This window comes from Sander lucioperca, chromosome 11 (genome assembly GCF_008315115.2).
Source record: "Sander lucioperca isolate FBNREF2018 chromosome 11, SLUC_FBN_1.2, whole genome shotgun sequence".
Classification (NCBI taxonomy): Eukaryota; Metazoa; Chordata; class Actinopteri; order Perciformes; family Percidae; genus Sander; species Sander lucioperca.
Genome location: NC_050183.1, coordinates 7,948,195 through 7,964,531, shown reverse-complemented (window position 1 = coordinate 7,964,531; position 16,337 = coordinate 7,948,195). Strand labels below are relative to the sequence as shown.

At 39.5% G+C, this 16,337-nt stretch overlaps 2 protein-coding genes across 2 annotated transcripts; both read left to right on the top strand.

Annotated features, from left to right (window-relative positions):
* Positions 1-330: 330 nt before the first annotated feature.
* hsh2d (hematopoietic SH2 domain containing) lies at positions 331-7,121 on the top strand. Its single transcript, XM_031307057.2, has 6 exons — positions 331-412; positions 994-1,155; positions 3,436-3,525; positions 3,621-3,786; positions 4,588-4,836; positions 5,907-7,121. The coding sequence occupies exons 2-6, from the start codon at positions 1,028-1,030 to the stop codon at positions 6,345-6,347; spliced, it is 1,074 nt and encodes a 357-aa protein (XP_031162917.1). The 5' UTR covers positions 331-412; positions 994-1,027; the 3' UTR covers positions 6,348-7,121.
* A 2,146-nt stretch (positions 7,122-9,267) lies between these two features.
* On the top strand, positions 9,268-16,256 carry tax1bp3 (Tax1 (human T-cell leukemia virus type I) binding protein 3). The gene is made up of 4 exons (XM_031307068.2): positions 9,268-9,488; positions 13,746-13,865; positions 15,471-15,548; positions 15,708-16,256. Exons 1-4 carry the CDS (start codon positions 9,450-9,452, stop codon positions 15,855-15,857), a joined length of 387 nt encoding a protein of 128 aa, XP_031162928.1. The 5' UTR covers positions 9,268-9,449; the 3' UTR covers positions 15,858-16,256.
* The last annotated feature ends 81 nt before the right edge of the window (positions 16,257-16,337 follow it).

Sequence of the window (16,337 nt, the reverse complement as noted above, 5' to 3'; positions counted from 1 at the left end):
GTGTATTTGCAGCACAGAGGTTGAGAACCTCAATAATTTCTCTTTCTACTTTCCGCATTATAATATTATAATAACTTTTTGCAACGGCTGAAGAGGGCAGGACTGAAGCCTCTCGTTTCATCTGAGCTGGTTACTCTCTGATAGATCGAAACGTTCACTTTAACTTCATTTTATTTCACACACGTGGCTTTATGATATCCGTGGCTATACATTCCTAATATAATCCGAATACACTCACACTTCCAGATAGCTTTTACTGATCTTTGGCTACATTATGTAGTGTCCTATCCACATGGGACTGTTCAAGAGCTACTCATAGAGGTGTGAGTTTTGCCTACGCCCCGAGACAGACAGGTGTAGTCAGGTGAGTGAGATCTGCTGCGTCATTTTTACCACGGAGCTGCCAGACAAGGTGAGTAACTTGGAGCAACTTTGCTGTGAGTCTTGTTGAATTTAGAAATCTCTGAATTTGCAGTGTCATTTAAAAAAAATGTTAATGTTCAAACTACAAATGTCAGATGTATTGAATAAACCAAATCAAAGTAGGTCTGGCTTGTTCAATAAGTAAACAGTATTACGAGTAAAACGGGTGCAAATAGTATACAGTATAGTAGTACACAGTGTACAGTACAGTTCTGTCTAATTTACATTTTGTATTGTAAATCGTCTTCAAACATGTTAAAAACACAATTAAAGAATGTTTTATGGGGTTTCTCTTTATGTAGAAGTCAAACTGAGCAATGTTTACAGTACACACCATAGATTGTGTTCAGTGACCTTATTTATAATTGAAAGAGGAACAATATACATGGTAAAGGGGAAAAGATGATCAAATAATTGGCATTTGAATGCATAATCTGCTCGTTATCCCATACTGTATGTGATTTGTGTTGTATGTACTCTATGTACATTGTACAAGAAACATATGTATAGACTCAGTGAGCTGTAAATTATTTACAGGTCTTTGTTTTTTCAATTTCAATTTTCCAACAGACCCAACAGAGGATTAAATGAGCCGTTTCTCAGGATGATGGAGTGGAGTCAGTCGTCACAAGGACAGCGTGATGCCTTCATCTGGTTCACAGAGTCCCAGCTCCAGCGTGTGATCAGGAACGGGATCGTCCCTGAATGGTTTCATGGGATCATTTCCAGGAAGTAAGTTCTATCCCTGTCCGTCATAGCAGACAGTGAGGAATGTGGGAAGTCATGTATTGAAAATCGTACACAATGAAGATATCAGTGCTGTCTTCCAGCATGCAATGATTGTTTTTAGTGAATTGCTCAAGTTTAAAACTGTTGAAGTAGCCTATAGTCATATATGTCTTTAGGATCCATCATGTTTTTTTTTTACTATGCTGTGTATGCTATGTGTAATATTAATGTCAGGTTAGTAAAAGTGTAAAAGTAAAACTGTATTTATGTACCTCCTTTCTAGAGCAGACATTACAAAGTGCTTCACTACAACAACATTAAGACATAAAATACAGCCCCAATATAAGAGTAATGAGGAAAAATACAAACATATCTAAACAAAGTCTAAACAGGGAAAATAAAGATGTTGAATCCCTGAAATGTTGGATTTTCAGGAAGTAATACAAAAAATTCAGGAAGTTTTTGGCACCACTTGCTCAACCCAATAAAGCATGTGCTCCTTTAAGTGTTGGTACAACAAAAAAAAAACTGTGGGTGTGCATCAGAAAAACCAAGTGTGCCACGTCTAATTATCTCTAACATTACAACCCCACATATAGGCCTACCGGTAGCTCCACTGTACGCTGGCAAGTGATTTGATGCTTTTTGGTGTCTAAATATTTTCGCATTAGATTACCGTAAGTCCCAGAGCTAAGCAAGTGGCCGTTTGTGCTGTGAAATGAGTATGGCTAAATTAGGGGGTGCGTCTAGGCACTGTGGATTTTTGATGTGTTCCATGACTTTTTCTCCCCCTCAACATCATTGGTAGGCAGGCTCTGCATGATGGCTTTTGGGTTAAGAAAATAATTTATTAATTTTAAAATTAACAATTATTATAATAAGACCATAATAGCCTAAGTTTCAAACAAAATGTTTTAGTAAGGCTATAACTAAAAATTCCTTCTGCATTTGATTTTTGGGTGTGCCAGCTGCCTCTTTGGGTGGCACAGGCACACCCTGGCACTTACGCCATTAAATACGAGGACAACACATTGGTTATACAGGTTTATTTATAATGCACATTAGTCACAGATTTGTCTGTGAAGTAAGTAAGTAAAGTTTATTTATATAGCAATTTTCACAAATAAAAATCCCAAAGTGCTTTACAATAAATTGGAATACTAGAAATAGAAGACAAGAATACAAGGAAAACATAAGTACATAAAATCAGCCAGCCATAAAAGCCCTTGTCTAACTAAAAGCCTGTTTGAATAGCCAAGTCTTGTTGATTCTGCTTTTTAAAAGAATCAACAGAGTTTGAACAACGTAAAGAGAGCAGCAGTGCATTCCACAGCCTGGGTGCCACTGCCTGAAAAGATTGCTCCCCTCTGGTTTAGTAGCCTCTTAAATGGTAGACTTTACCCCTTATAATCAAGCAGCCTATTTATTCTTCCTCCACACCCAGTGTACACATTAACAACTTTGTATAATGGATATGTGTGGATTACTATTAGGCATAGTGTACTCCATCAGTTTACTTGCCTGACAAGACTATAATGTCCTGTATTTATCAGACCATTCTATTTAACCCTTGTGTTGTCCTCCGGGTCCCGGTGACCCGGAGGACAACACAAGGGTTAAAAGCTAAGCTGTTTACTACACATCTTAAAGGTCCTATGACATGCTGCTTTTTGGATGCTTTTATATAGGCCTTAGTGGTCCCCTAAAACTGTATCTGAGGTCTCTTTCCCGAAATTCAGCCTTGGTGCAGAATTACAGCCACTAGAGCCAGTCCCACAATGCGCTTTCCTTAGGATGTGCCATTTCTGTGTGGAGGGTGGGGGTGTGGCCTTGACCAACTGCCACTTTGCTTGTTTGCAAGCCATGATGTCTCTCTCTTTCTCATCAGCAGGCCCAATTCTCTGATCGGGCAAAACAGAGAAAGGGGAGGTAACCTTTCCCCTTATGACGTCATAAAGGGAAGATTCCAGATTGGCCCATCTGAGCTTTCATTTTCTCAAAGGCAGAGCAGGATACCCAGGGCTCGGTTTACACCTATCACCATTTCTAGCCACTGCGGACCATAGGCAGGCTTGGGGAACTGATATTAATGTTAAAAAACCTCATAAAGTGAAATTTTCATGCCATGGGACCTTTAAGATGACACATTTCCTTGTGACTCATGCTCCAGTTCACATGCAGTGTCACCCAATTAAATTGTTAGATCATTATTAATTATTATTAAAGTGCTTGTGTGAGAGTTATATTTGTCTGTGGTAATTTGGGTGTTAATTATTTGTGCAGGACGGCAGAGGAACTGCTGATGGCCAAGCCTCCTGGCTACTTCCTCATCAGAGTCAGTGAGAGCCGGATTGGCTACACTCTCTCATACCGGTGAGTGTTTGAAGGATTAAAGGAGCTGTACAGTGTTTACAGTTTACACTCACAATCTTGGTCCGATGGTTCAAAGCCCTCACTTTGACCCTCAGCGCTGAGGACCGCTGCAGACATTTCATGATCGATGCGTTAGAGGACGGCCATTACGTCATAGTAGGGGAGAACAGGCGCCACCGGCTTCTGCAGGACCTGGTGGACTTTCACCGTAGGACTCCCATTTTGCCTTTCACTGAGGTGCTGACTGTCGCTTGTGGACAGGTGAGGAAATGTTTTATTATTCTGCATGAATACAGGTACCCTAGTCTATATCCAAGATGTTCCACTTCCGGGATTGCTTTTGTTCTGCCGGAAATTCTGCCGGATGTCACTCTTTTCAGATGTCCGTTTTCAGATGTCTGTTACCTTCCGCTTTCTTTGTGTTGTAATTTTCTCTGGTTGATTTATGAGGACTATGGTTAACTGCTCTTCAGATCTCTGCAGGGTGAATCCAGACAGCTAGCTAGACTACCTGTTGAATCTGAGTTTTCTGTTGAACGACTAAAACGACCTCTGAACGTACACGTTCCACCAAAACAAGTTCCTTTCCGAGGCTATTTTGCAGTGGCGCCGTGGCTCCGCTTGGTGCTTAGCCCAAGATGATTGTGATTGGTTTAAAGAAATGCCAATAAACCAAAGCACAAATTTTCCCCCATCCTGGATTGCTGTGTGGACTAGCCAGACCCTTCTCCGCAGCGCTGTGGAGGAAGGTCTAGCATTGCAAGACTACATGTGCCCTAACTGAACAGTCGTTCCATACATTATACATTTGTGTGGTTTGTAGGTTATTGTATTCACTGTGCTCACTAAGTGCATGATGTGAAATTAACTTAATTTAACTGTGTACATTTCTGTAGAGCGTCAGGACTACATATTTGCATTTGGGAATTTACAGTGTGCATTCAGATTTAAAACTCACCATTACTATCATGATATTTGCTTATTTGCTTGCCACCTGTGCACCATTCAAAAACAATTACAACTTGTTCTGTTTTTCTCTCTCTCTGTCTGATCTCGCTGAAGACCTCAAAAGACAAGACTGACTATGCAGAGCTGCTTTTTACCCAAAGACATCTAAACCCTAACACAAGTTTGCTACCAAACAACTCACTGCATCCCAGCACGAGTCATCAAACATCACAAGAGGATATCCCACCTGCCCTTCCTTATCGACCAAATAACCTGAGGAACTCTCCAGTCCCGTCTTCAAACAAACTTTACCCAAGTTTGGAAGAAGAATTTCACCGTGTCACTTCCCCTCTTCCAGCCACGGTATGGTGGTTTTATTGTTTTAAATATTGTCTGGTGCAAAAACTGTTCTTAAAATAAAATCTATCCAAATGTTCCTGCTGGCGATGGGGTCCTATATAAACATATGATTTTCTCCCAACCTTTGAACAGTTTTGGTTGTTTCCCATGAGAGATTTCTGTGTTTCTGTTGTTGCCTTTTTCACTTATTTAAAGCTACATTGTGTAAGAATTTCTCCCATCTAGCGGTGAAATTGTAAATGACAAAAAACTGAATATTACTTTCTAGCCCCTCCCATTCCGATCGCGTTTTAACTGCTACAGCGACCGAACCCAAAATTAGCTCTTAGTATGTCCATCATTTACATTCAGCTGTTCTAGCTACTCCAATATTAACTTTGGTCTTGTTGCTTTGCCTGTCGCGTTGTCGTTTTAATTCTCTTTTTCGCCTACCTGGTGAGCAATCTCCCCCTGGCATTCGTAACAGTGTCACTGAGTGTAAAAGGGCGAAATGCGGAGCTATGTCCCTCTTTGGCTAATGTATTTTAAAGATGGAGGCGCGACATGCCGGCCATCATTTGAGCGACTTTCCCGTATGTATTCTGAATGATTCTAAATGGCAGATTCCTGCATACGAGAATACTTTGATTAGTTGGTGGAAGTAATTACACATGAATGAGCACATATTTGTGAAAGAACAAAGGGTTTTTTGCTAAGAATCAACTCAAAAAATTACACAATGTAGGTTTAAAGCGGGCTCAGCAGGGAAAAAAAAGAAGTTTTATATAACCTTTGTGCACTATTCAGAATTTAGCAATCTTTAAATCAAAATGTGATGGCAGTTGTGGGGGCTGTTTCCTTAAATTGCCGGGCCACTGTCAATTAAATCTGATTAAAACACACAGATTAGTTTTAGTTTTTGACAGTTTTTGACTGTCTGATTTTTGAGTGTTGCTTATTTAGTCACGAGTACCTAATTTCAGAGATATACTTAAGATTTGAAATCAAGTTTTATGCGGCTTTAACATTAAAATGTAAGGCTTCTTTTTTCTAACAAATTTCAATGCTGTATGTTTCATGTTTATAATCTCCAGCCTGTGACCAGAAAGAGATACACCGGCGACAACCCTCCATCCAACCAGCCTCCGGAGGTTCCTGATCGGAGCTCTGTCCCTCCACTGAAGCAGAACCAGGCTTGTATCAGAACAGTCTCTGCACCTGAGAGCCCCCCAACACCTACAGCCACTGGAGACCCCAGCAGCACCAACATCCAGTCTGTAAAGAACCAGGAAGCAAAGCCGTCAGTCATTTCCAACCTGAAGAACCTCAAGAAGAAATTCCAAAAGAAGAGAAGCATATCGCAGGAGAATATGTACGCAGAGATAAATGTGGTGGAGAATGAATACCACGAGATCACAGGGCAGCAGACCTTCAACGCTCCACCATTTCCCCACACTTGCACTGAGCAGACACTGACTGATGGAGGGGTACCTGACGAGTACCTTCCACCTCCACCTTTTGCTCCAGGCTACTGAAACACAACCGCTCCCTTAGAAAAAAGAATGTAAAGATGGATCAAACCCTAAGTGGAGAATAAATGAGCAGTAGTCCGCACATTCATTATTGACAAAGTTACAAAGGTTTGATAGTGCATCGTTTCACCCTTCTAACCGCTGTCCTCATGTGAATGTAATTAGTGCCAGTGACTTCTGAGTGCTTCATCTTTTATTTATTTATTTGCTATTCAACAGAGACAATACAGATAAACACTGTTACATAAGGAGAAGTAATGCAACAAATGTACTCTATATAGTGTATGCATCTCGCTGAAGCTAATTACAAGCCTTTTCCCTGGCCCATGTAGTGAATGAATAGGCAGCAGGAGGAAGTCTGATGCAGTGTATGTAAATGAGAAATGGCATGGTTTATGTCAGCTGCTTTGAATACAGTAGACATACTGTAGCATCAGATGCGGGTCTGTTATCAGCAACATGATAAGGAAGATGGATGCAGATGCTGGTCAAACTCGTTTCACAGGTAGAAATTTACAGGTGAGACAAAATTGACCTTTACATGGCGTCTGGACATGGAAGGACTAAAACACATTTCATTTTTACTGCAAATGGCGTGGTCAGACCCTTGTTATTATTATTATTATTATTATTATTATTATTATGAAGCATCTGTGTGATCTCAAGAATATTTCACATTTATATCTGTAACCAAGTAATATATCTGTACAAAGCATCAAATATTGTTACATGACTTAGCTAATAAATCACCTTTGACCACCATTTTTTTTTAATATGTATTGGTTTGCAACGCTGTAATTTTGACTATGACAAACCAGGGACACCACTTTATTTACCCATACTGGGAATGTACATTAGTTCTGTTTCTGCTCTACATCTATGCAGTTCCTCATCTCCCCCCTTCTTCTTCCTCCTTTGCTTCACTTCTCACCCTGACATTTGCATGTTATGGCATCTGTGATGTCACTCAGTGGTAGGGTGCCTGCTGTGGTGGTGTATTGACCTGGGTTTTAATTTGACCAGGGACCTGTGTGACATAGCAGTCCCTTTCAGACTTCTGTCTTATTTTACTTTAAATATTTTCATAACGTGCCAAAAGATATTTAAAGGATGTTATGACTTGCTTGTTGTTGTTTTGCATAATCTGATCAATTCTTTAGTTATTCTTTAGTTATTTTTGATATTTTGACCATATAAAAGGTTGTCAATGGTTTGGATTATATGGTGTATGATAGTCAAATCAGTTCAGAGCCCTCCATTCTAAACTAATAGAAAACAAATGTCTCGTTATAGACTACCATCTAGTGGCAGTAAACCACATCAGATGCTCAAAGAGTATAGTGGTGGCATTCAGATCCTTTACCATAATGTAAAAGTATGCAATTTCAAGTATGCTTTTAAATGTTTACTAAAGCCAATGTAGAAAATGTCATAATCTGAACATATGTTTTGTTTTATGCAAAGTTACCGTAGATGTTAACAATGGAAGTGGAGCTAAAACTTCAATATTTGCTTCTAGTATAAATATAAAGTAGCCTAAAAGGACTACAGTAGGAGTACAAGCCCCTTTAAATTATATTTAAAGGTCCAATATGTAGGAATTTCTCCCATATAGCGTTGAGATCATATATCGCAATCAACTCTCTTGCGCCACGCAGTTCAAAGTCTGTATTACAGCTACGGTAGCCTTCACTCTTTTTTTCTGATGACGCCGGTCTCTTGCTCTTTTCATATCCTTTTTCTTTTTCTGGGCGAAGAAGAAGACTCCTGTTCCTGAACTTTGGATTTTGAATATGTGTGGTCCTCCATGTTTCCTTCTTCAAAATTAGCAGCATTAGCAGCACCTGTGAGTTTATCATGTGACAGCGAAAACATGAAAAGCGGAGCAGTATGTCCTGTATGTCCCTTACCGGCTAACGTATTTAAGATGGCACATGAATATGGAGCGTCCACCCCAGTTTATGCGAATGCAAATGTAAAATTGGTGGTAAATATTCATGAAAAAGGACAAGTTTGTGAACGGGCAACACAGGTTTTGATAATGAACAACTAAACACGTTACACACTGGGCCTTTAAATACAGTAAACATCCTTAGTTACTTTCCACCACTGTGCACTACAGTGTCTACTCAAGAAGAATTGCCTCTGACATTTTAGTTCAATGGAAGTACAAAGATAATTATAGAGTCCCATTGCTGCCAGGAAAAACAAATAGATAACCATTTACAAATTATAAAAATAACACTTCGCGTGCATAATTCACCATGTTTGAGATAATAAAGTCAGAATCATGAGCTACTTGCTTAATATTATATAACTATGTCATAATTATGAATGTTTATTTTAATGATTTTTAGTTATTTAACTAATTTGATTGTTTTTCTTTTTCCTGGTGCTAATTGGCTTCCATACAAACTGGATTTTTAGTTTAGAAAATAAAGACTTAAAAGTAAAGCCAACCAAACAAACCGTTCTTAGCTGCTCCGTAAGTGTCCAATTAACAATGTTTATTGAAAGCTGATAACATACACAGTGTTTTGGGGAATTACTTTTTTCCAAAAAGTAGGCTACATACAATTTATCAAAACTAGTTATTAGTGTAAAATTAGTCACTTACCTTCTCAATGGTCATATTACTGCACAAGATCCCCATAAGTACAGGCTTCAAGTGTTTAGATGTGTGGTGATATCTCTCAGGATACTCTGTGAAGTAGATGGATGGACTATGCAGGATCACAAAGGTCACTATTTGCTAGTTCCTTTTAAGGAAAACACAGCCTTGACTAGGGACACAAGGGGGGTAGGTGGAGACCAACAATCCCTTGGAGAGTTGATTTGTAACGCATGTCTTTGCAGACTCAGTGGGGGCGACGGTCAACTGTTAAAACACCGCCCCGCCTGGCTACCCCGTGCTACAAAACGCGCAGAGCTGGTAGGCTGGGGGGCGAGGTGACGTCACCTGGGAAGCACTTGGGTTTTTACTCATGTAGCTAGTGCTCTGGGAAGTTGTTGCCCAACTGTCGACACCTTTTTTTCTGAGACTTCAACAATAGCTGGTTATTGCGAGTTTCCACATTTTTTTACTCTACACATCGTAGCGACACAATGTCTTTCGTCCCGGGACAGCCGTTGACTGCTGTTGTGGTAAGTTTGGGAGTAGGGCTGTGTCCATTCAACGGGTCTCTATTGTTCGGCTTCTGGTCAGACGTTAACGTGAAACCGTATCAGTACAAAACTCTGAATATACTAACGTTAATGTTAGTCATAATGCGCTCACTAACGTTAGCTGGCTACATTAACATTAATTTCTTTGTTTAGCCAAAGTGCTACACAACAAAGCTAGTCGTCACTCGCATCTCCATGGTCAAACCAGCCGCCCCTAAAGTTGAGGGGCACCCATGTTCTGACCATTACGGTAAATGCATTGAAAGAGAGCGAGCTGACAGGGAGACCTAGAGACTATTTTCTCACTTCTCACGTTTCTTCCTCACTTTACAAAGAAACGTGTTGGAGTATAAAGTCTTAATTGAAGAAGCTATCAAATCTTAATGCTAGCACACCACATACAATTTATCAAACAGCGTCGGGCTTGTCTTGACAAATTACTCTTTTACAGATGGGCGTCACCATCGGTGTGATTCAGTCTCCCTGCTTGACTTTAATGCAAAGTTACGGAATATAAAGTGCAGTTGGATTACATTGTTTGGTTGTGGTTTTTGCGGTGACTTCAAATGAAGTCTGACGTTTTAACATTGCAAACAGATATTTATGATTTGGCCAAAGAGGTGGTAGATATAACTGGGGTAGCAGGGAGTTTGTCAGGTCAGAGTCGCGAAGATTTCATGTGAGGGGTGGGGAGCAGGTAAGTGTTGAGAAAGCATGCAGGTTAACTTCCTCATGGTGTGGCATCCACTATCAGTAAAAGGACTATTAAGTTTGTATATCATGGGTGTTTAACGTTATAGTTGGAAAGTGCTTAGACAATTTATACAATCAGGAATACTTCCAGCCAGACAAGGCTTAACTATCAAAAGAAATTATTTATTATAGCCTGACAAATGCTGTATTATTGAAGCTGATACTGAAATTGATATTTTAAGAGTTATATTAGCCAATGTAATACAAAATATCAGCCAGTATTCATATTTTTATATTTATATTTATTATATTTTATATGTACATTTTTTTCTCATAAATATCGCTTACATTTAGTTATCAAAGAGTTGTGACCACGGTATTTACTGAGTGGGACACTTAAAGGGATGGTTTGGAGTAATTTCACCCTAGGGTCCTTTGCACCATCACCTCGAGCCAAACACCCCCCCCAGAAGGTTTTTTCCCTTGGTCTAACATTGGGTGAGTTAGCACTATCAGCCGATAACTCAGTACAGGTGCTAATGGATCCAAAGGTGTATCTCGAAAATTACCCCACTAATAATTCCCAGAATGGTACCAAACTTCTACAGTAGTACAAATAGGTTCTGTACTCATAAAACAAGGTATTGGAAAGTTTGTAAGTACACCAGGAGTTTATTTAAATAACACTTGCCTGATGGCTTCTACTCTCTGCTGCTACCGCTACTGCTGCTAGCTAGCGCTCTGATTCTCCTCCATTAGTTGTAGCTCCTCGTCCGTGTATTCAGGCTCGAATAGGTACGGACGACCTTCGAAATTGAGCCATTCATCGTCCCGTTCAATGTTAACCTCCAAACTCTGCAATTTCGTTGATCTCTTCTTCTGTTCTCTCGCTTCTTTTTCCTTCTTCACTACTTTACCAGTAGTCAATAGATGTTGTGCTCTGTGCGGGATCTCGCGCGATCACCCGGTGTTGCTGAAAAAGTTTTTTGGTATATCCAAAGTTATAATTATTTTTTCTGAAGTGTTTACAATTTAGTGTTAAAGTGCTCATATTATGCTTTTTGTTTTTTCCCCTTTCCTTTATTGTGTTATATATCTTTTTTGTGCACGTTATAGGTTTACAAAGTGAAAAAGCCCAAAGTCCACCCCAAAGGGACTTACCATCTCCAACAGAAAACACTGTTCACAAACTGCTCCAAACAGCTCTATTGTAGTCCAGCCTTTACTTCCGTGACCAACGTGCGTCACTTTGTAACACACGTTATAATGCTCGCCTAGCTGCTAGCATGACACTCCCTCATGCTCTGCAACTGACTAGCTAGTAGTACTTACTGCGCATGTGCGACTCCCAACAAAGATGGTACAGAAGTGAGATGCTTCACTCTGCAGCTAAAACAGAGAGCTCAACACACAGGGTGAAAAGAGGAGCTGCAGCAATGTGCAGTACAACAAATACATGAACCTGAAAATGAGCATAATATGAGCACTTTAACTAATAATTTTTGCAAACTGGTACTACCAACAAAATATTAGTGCATTCCTGGAACTAGGCGTCTTGGATATACCAAAAAATTATTTTTTTTTTAAAATGTATTTATTTGATTGGGACAATGCATGTTAATGAACAAACATGGAATACATGCATGTAAACGGATTGTAGCCAAGGGCTAATTTCCATCCATAGTTCAGCAACACAGGGTGATCCCGCACAGAGCACAACATCTATTGGAAGCGGCAGAGAGTAGAAGCCATAAGGCAAGTGTTATTTAAATAAACTCCTGGTGTACTTACAAACTTTCCAATACCTCGTTTTGTGAGTACAGAACCTATTTGTACTACTGTAGAAGTTTGGTACCATTCTGGGCATTATTAGTGGGGTAATTTATGAGATACAGCTTTGGTTCCATTAGCGCCTGCACTAAGCCATTCGGCTGATAGTGCTAACTCGCCCAATGTTAGACCAAGGGAAAAAAGCTTCTGGGGGGGTGTTTGGCTCGAGGTGATGGTGCAAAGGACCCTAGGGTGAAATTACTCCAAACCATCCCTTTTAACATTAGAAACTTGTCAGAGCTCCCTGGTTGAAAAACAATGAAATGAAGACACTCTTTCTAAATGACCTCAAACATATTTTGGCCATGTTCTTGTTGGCTGACATGTACATACTGATATATCTGCAATAGACTAATATCAGCAAATATATTGACATGCCCAATTTATTGGTTTAATATAAATACCCATTAATACTAACATGATTTAATTAAACCTTGTTCCCTTTGGGTCCACATATAGCAATGGGTCTATTTGTAAACTACTAGTGTCCTATTTATAGCATCATTTTTTGGTGCTAGAAGATCTACCAGTCAGGCTTATAAACCTCTTTTTACTGGAAGAGAAAAATGTGTTGCCGGCAAGTCCTAACTGACTGACATAGTATTAACAACGTTCCAGACATCCTCAGACTTCATTGTATCGGCCACCCCACTCAGTGAATGTCTGGTTAATCATCCCCACACACACAGGCAGTCTTTGTGTTGAGGAGTGTTGTAAGGAGTGCTACTGTCAGAGTCATCCATCCATCTGGTTAGTGACCCTGCAGCTGCTTGTCAGTGTCAAGGGCAGGGCTGCTCTAATAAAGTCTGTTCCAGTGTGGACTTCCATAAGTAGGGAACAGCCTCTCAAACCCACCATTTGTCATGCATTGCAACTTGGTTTCCCTCCTTTTCTTTTGCATTTGCACATTATTTTCAACTGTTGCACATCATTACTATTTACTAAACATTATTATTTACTGACATCATCTGTTGTGTAAATGAGTGTGCATGCACATGTTAAAGAACAGTGAAGTTCATGTTGCAGTTAAGGTTAATGACAGTTACCACATAAGAACACCCAGAGTGACACATTTTCTTATGAAACGTGTGTAATTTTTGGGCTTTTATTTATTTTGAGACAAATAAATAACTACAGTTTGGAAGTGATTGGTTTTATGTCTGTAAGCCAGTATCCAATGTCTGCTGTTTTCCTGATCAGGGGCTTGTCATTATAAAACAGTAGTTATAAACTAATGAATAGGGTTGGGCATCGAGAACCAATTCCTACTTGGAATCGTTTCAAAAATTACTATTCCATTAGAATCGTTTCTTTATTGGAATCGTTTAGAGGATTTGGTTTCAAATCTGATCATGGGTTCCAAATTTAACATACGCAAGTTTTGGTTTCCGTAGCGGCCTTGCGCTTGTTGTGTTGCAGCCTTGGAGCACAGTAAGCGGCGCTCTAGTCTGGCTTTATTTTACGTTGAAAAATCCCTGTAAAACTGCAACCCACCATTGAATCAAAATAAAACTTTCCTCTTATTTGTGAAATAAGCATGTGACCCGTTTCAACTCCACCCCTCAAAGAATTGGAATTGGAATCAGAATCGTTAAAATCCAAACGATGCCCAACCCTACTAATGAATGCATTTTGTGTGTCAGGGTTTATAAATTGGCCAAGTAATGCTCTATGCAGATGGATCTGATTTAGTTTTTTTCTTCTGTTGAACAGCAACGAATTCAGATCCAGAAGTTGCGGCAGGGAGAAAATCTCATCCTGGGATTCAGCATCGGAGGAGGGATAGACCAGGACCCTGGACAGAACCCCTTCTCTGACGACAAGACTGACAAAGTGTGTGTGTGTGTGTGTGTGTGTGTGTGTGTGTGTGATAGCGACATGTCTTTATTTATAAAGACATTATCGATATCTGACATTTTTGTGCTCAATTATTAAAGGTCAAACTGATGTTCAACCCATTAAGTCAAATACATTTTAAGTATTTTACCCAGACTAAATCCTGTGATTCTCAATGAATTTTTCATTTGTTATCCATAGTTGGGCATTCAAAAATACACAAGGACAATTAAAAATACACAAAGATAATACAACAGAGAGAAATCCATAAAAGCCGTAACAAAGTTAAGTTAAAGATAAATGGTGAAATACCTGTTGTCTTCTTTTGTTCCTGATCACATCTCTGACCTGTTGAAGCACAGTGGTACTAGAGCAGTACTCTGGTGAGCTATAAATGAGGGACAAGCCTGAACACATTACCTGCAGCCTCAGGTGGGAACAAACCAGACTCACCTTACTGATGTCATAGAGAGGAATACTGCAGGTTTACACAGAGTCGTGTCTGACCTGCTGACTGTATACAGTGTGAGCTGGAGAGATGGAAATGTGCCAACTGATGCCAGGCACAGATATCTTGTTACGGGGGAATAATAAGTTTAGATATTGGCCTCTACCTTTTGACCTTTCAGGCTTTCCTTTAGATATTCTTGACATGTTTATGAACATTATTGGAAAATTCCCACAGAGCTATGCGGGTGCTCTTATCTCACAATACCACTGAACACAAAGAACAATAGGCTTCTGTCTCATTTTGTTTAAGTATTGGTTTCGCAAAGTGCTGAAAATGACAGATTAATTACGATTAATCATGTAAGTCATCATCAAGCGCACATGCCAAGAATATGTTGGTTCCAACTTCTCAAATGTGAGTATTTGCTGTGTTTTGTGTTTTATTTTATTGTTATTTTAGTATCTTTGACTTTGAAACAAGCAATTTGTGACGGACATTTCTCACTAAACGACGACAAGCGAGTAACCAAGGAAATAATTGGCAGATTAATCCCAAATAATGCTAAGTTGCAGTCCTAGTTCTAGAGTTTTTGTGGTTTATGTGCTGGGTATTAGAAGGCACTTTTAAAAATAGAATCATGAATCAGCATTATACTCTTTTATTGACTCAAGACAGTTATTGCATCTTGTATAAAATGTCAACCGATCATCTTTGTCGGCTGAATTTGCCCTCATTAAAATGAATGCCGTCTTTGTCATCATCATAATGTGTTTGTTTGTTTGTAATAGTTAAAGGTTACAGAAAAAAAAAAAAAATATTTTAATCAGGATCATAAAATAAAAATAAAACAATGTGTTACTTTCACAATGTTAATACTATTCAGTATTTTCCCAGACATTTTTGGCAATTGACTTACCCCAGTTTGTGCTACCAATTGAATTCAATAGATGTAATTAATAATAATAATCCAAGAATTACGATTATCAAACCAAAGAGACTATATTATACTACAGTATTTGTTAAATGTTGTCATTTCATATTTTCGAGGTGCCCCTTTCTTAATTGGTTTGATGTTTATAGATCTGTATCTGTCTGTATTTCTTATGTGATCGATCATATGGAATAGTGAATGTATTTGTTATTGTCCAAAGGGCATCTATGTGACCAGGATAACACCCGGAGGACCAGCAGACGCGGCAGGCTTGAGGATGGGAGACAAACTAATGCAGGTGTGTGTAGTGAAACAGAGATTTGATCTACATCCACAAGATGGCACCATGTGTACACTAGAGAGTCAGATGGGAGCTGTGCTCACCTACTGGTGATCAACTCAAATTAGAGAAAATGGCTTCAGCTTTTCTGAAACAAAATCCGTTTCTTCCTCCCAGGTGAACGGCTGGGATATGACCATGGTGACCCACGACCAGGCTCGTAAAAGACTAACAAAGAAGAACGAGGACGTGGTGCGGCTACTGGTAACCAGGAAGTCGCTGGAGGAGGCTGTCAAACAATCTATGGGCAGTTTCCCCAGGCAGTAATGTAGTGGCACTACTTACAACCACAGACTAATGCAGTACCCAAGACCCAACACTCTCATACACTGAGACTCCCACAAATTCAGATGATGGTGTCACCGTGGCCTTTATAACTACGTCAATGCAAAAATATTCAGGAGACCACATCAGATCGTTTAATATCTAGGTGATTTATCCAGATGCCTGAGTCTGCGCAGGATAGTCATTGGATAAAGAGATGGTGCTCTTTCTTTCCAAACACACTCATATTCATCTCAAAGTTATCTGCTTTATTTTTTATATATCTTTGTAGCATATCCTTGTGAAATTTTGAGCAATCCAAAACTCTTTTTCAGATCTACAGGGCTTAAATACATTTAATCCAAATCTGTTCTCGAATTAAATGAAGAATTCAATGCGAGACAGAGAGAGTCAGTCTTTAGATCCACCTTTGGCATCCAATTATTGCCGACCTTTTCACGTAAAGAGAAGTGTTCCACACCT

Excerpts from the sequence above, each read along its gene's own strand:
- hsh2d (XM_031307057.2), top strand. The coding sequence starts at position 1,028 with ATGATGGAGTGGAGTCAGTCGTCACAAGGACAGCGTGATGCCTTCATC. Across the intron at positions 1,156-3,435 it reads CATGGGATCATTTCCAGGAA|GACGGCAGAGGAACTGCTGA; the intron begins GTAAGTTCTATC and ends TTATTTGTGCAG. Across the intron at positions 3,526-3,620 it reads GGCTACACTCTCTCATACCG|CGCTGAGGACCGCTGCAGAC; the intron begins GTGAGTGTTTGA and ends TTTGACCCTCAG.
- tax1bp3 (XM_031307068.2), top strand. The coding sequence starts at position 9,450 with ATGTCTTTCGTCCCGGGACAGCCGTTGACTGCTGTTGTG. Across the intron at positions 9,489-13,745 it reads AGCCGTTGACTGCTGTTGTG|CAACGAATTCAGATCCAGAA; the intron begins GTAAGTTTGGGA and ends TCTGTTGAACAG. Across the intron at positions 13,866-15,470 it reads CTGACGACAAGACTGACAAA|GGCATCTATGTGACCAGGAT; the intron begins GTGTGTGTGTGT and ends TATTGTCCAAAG.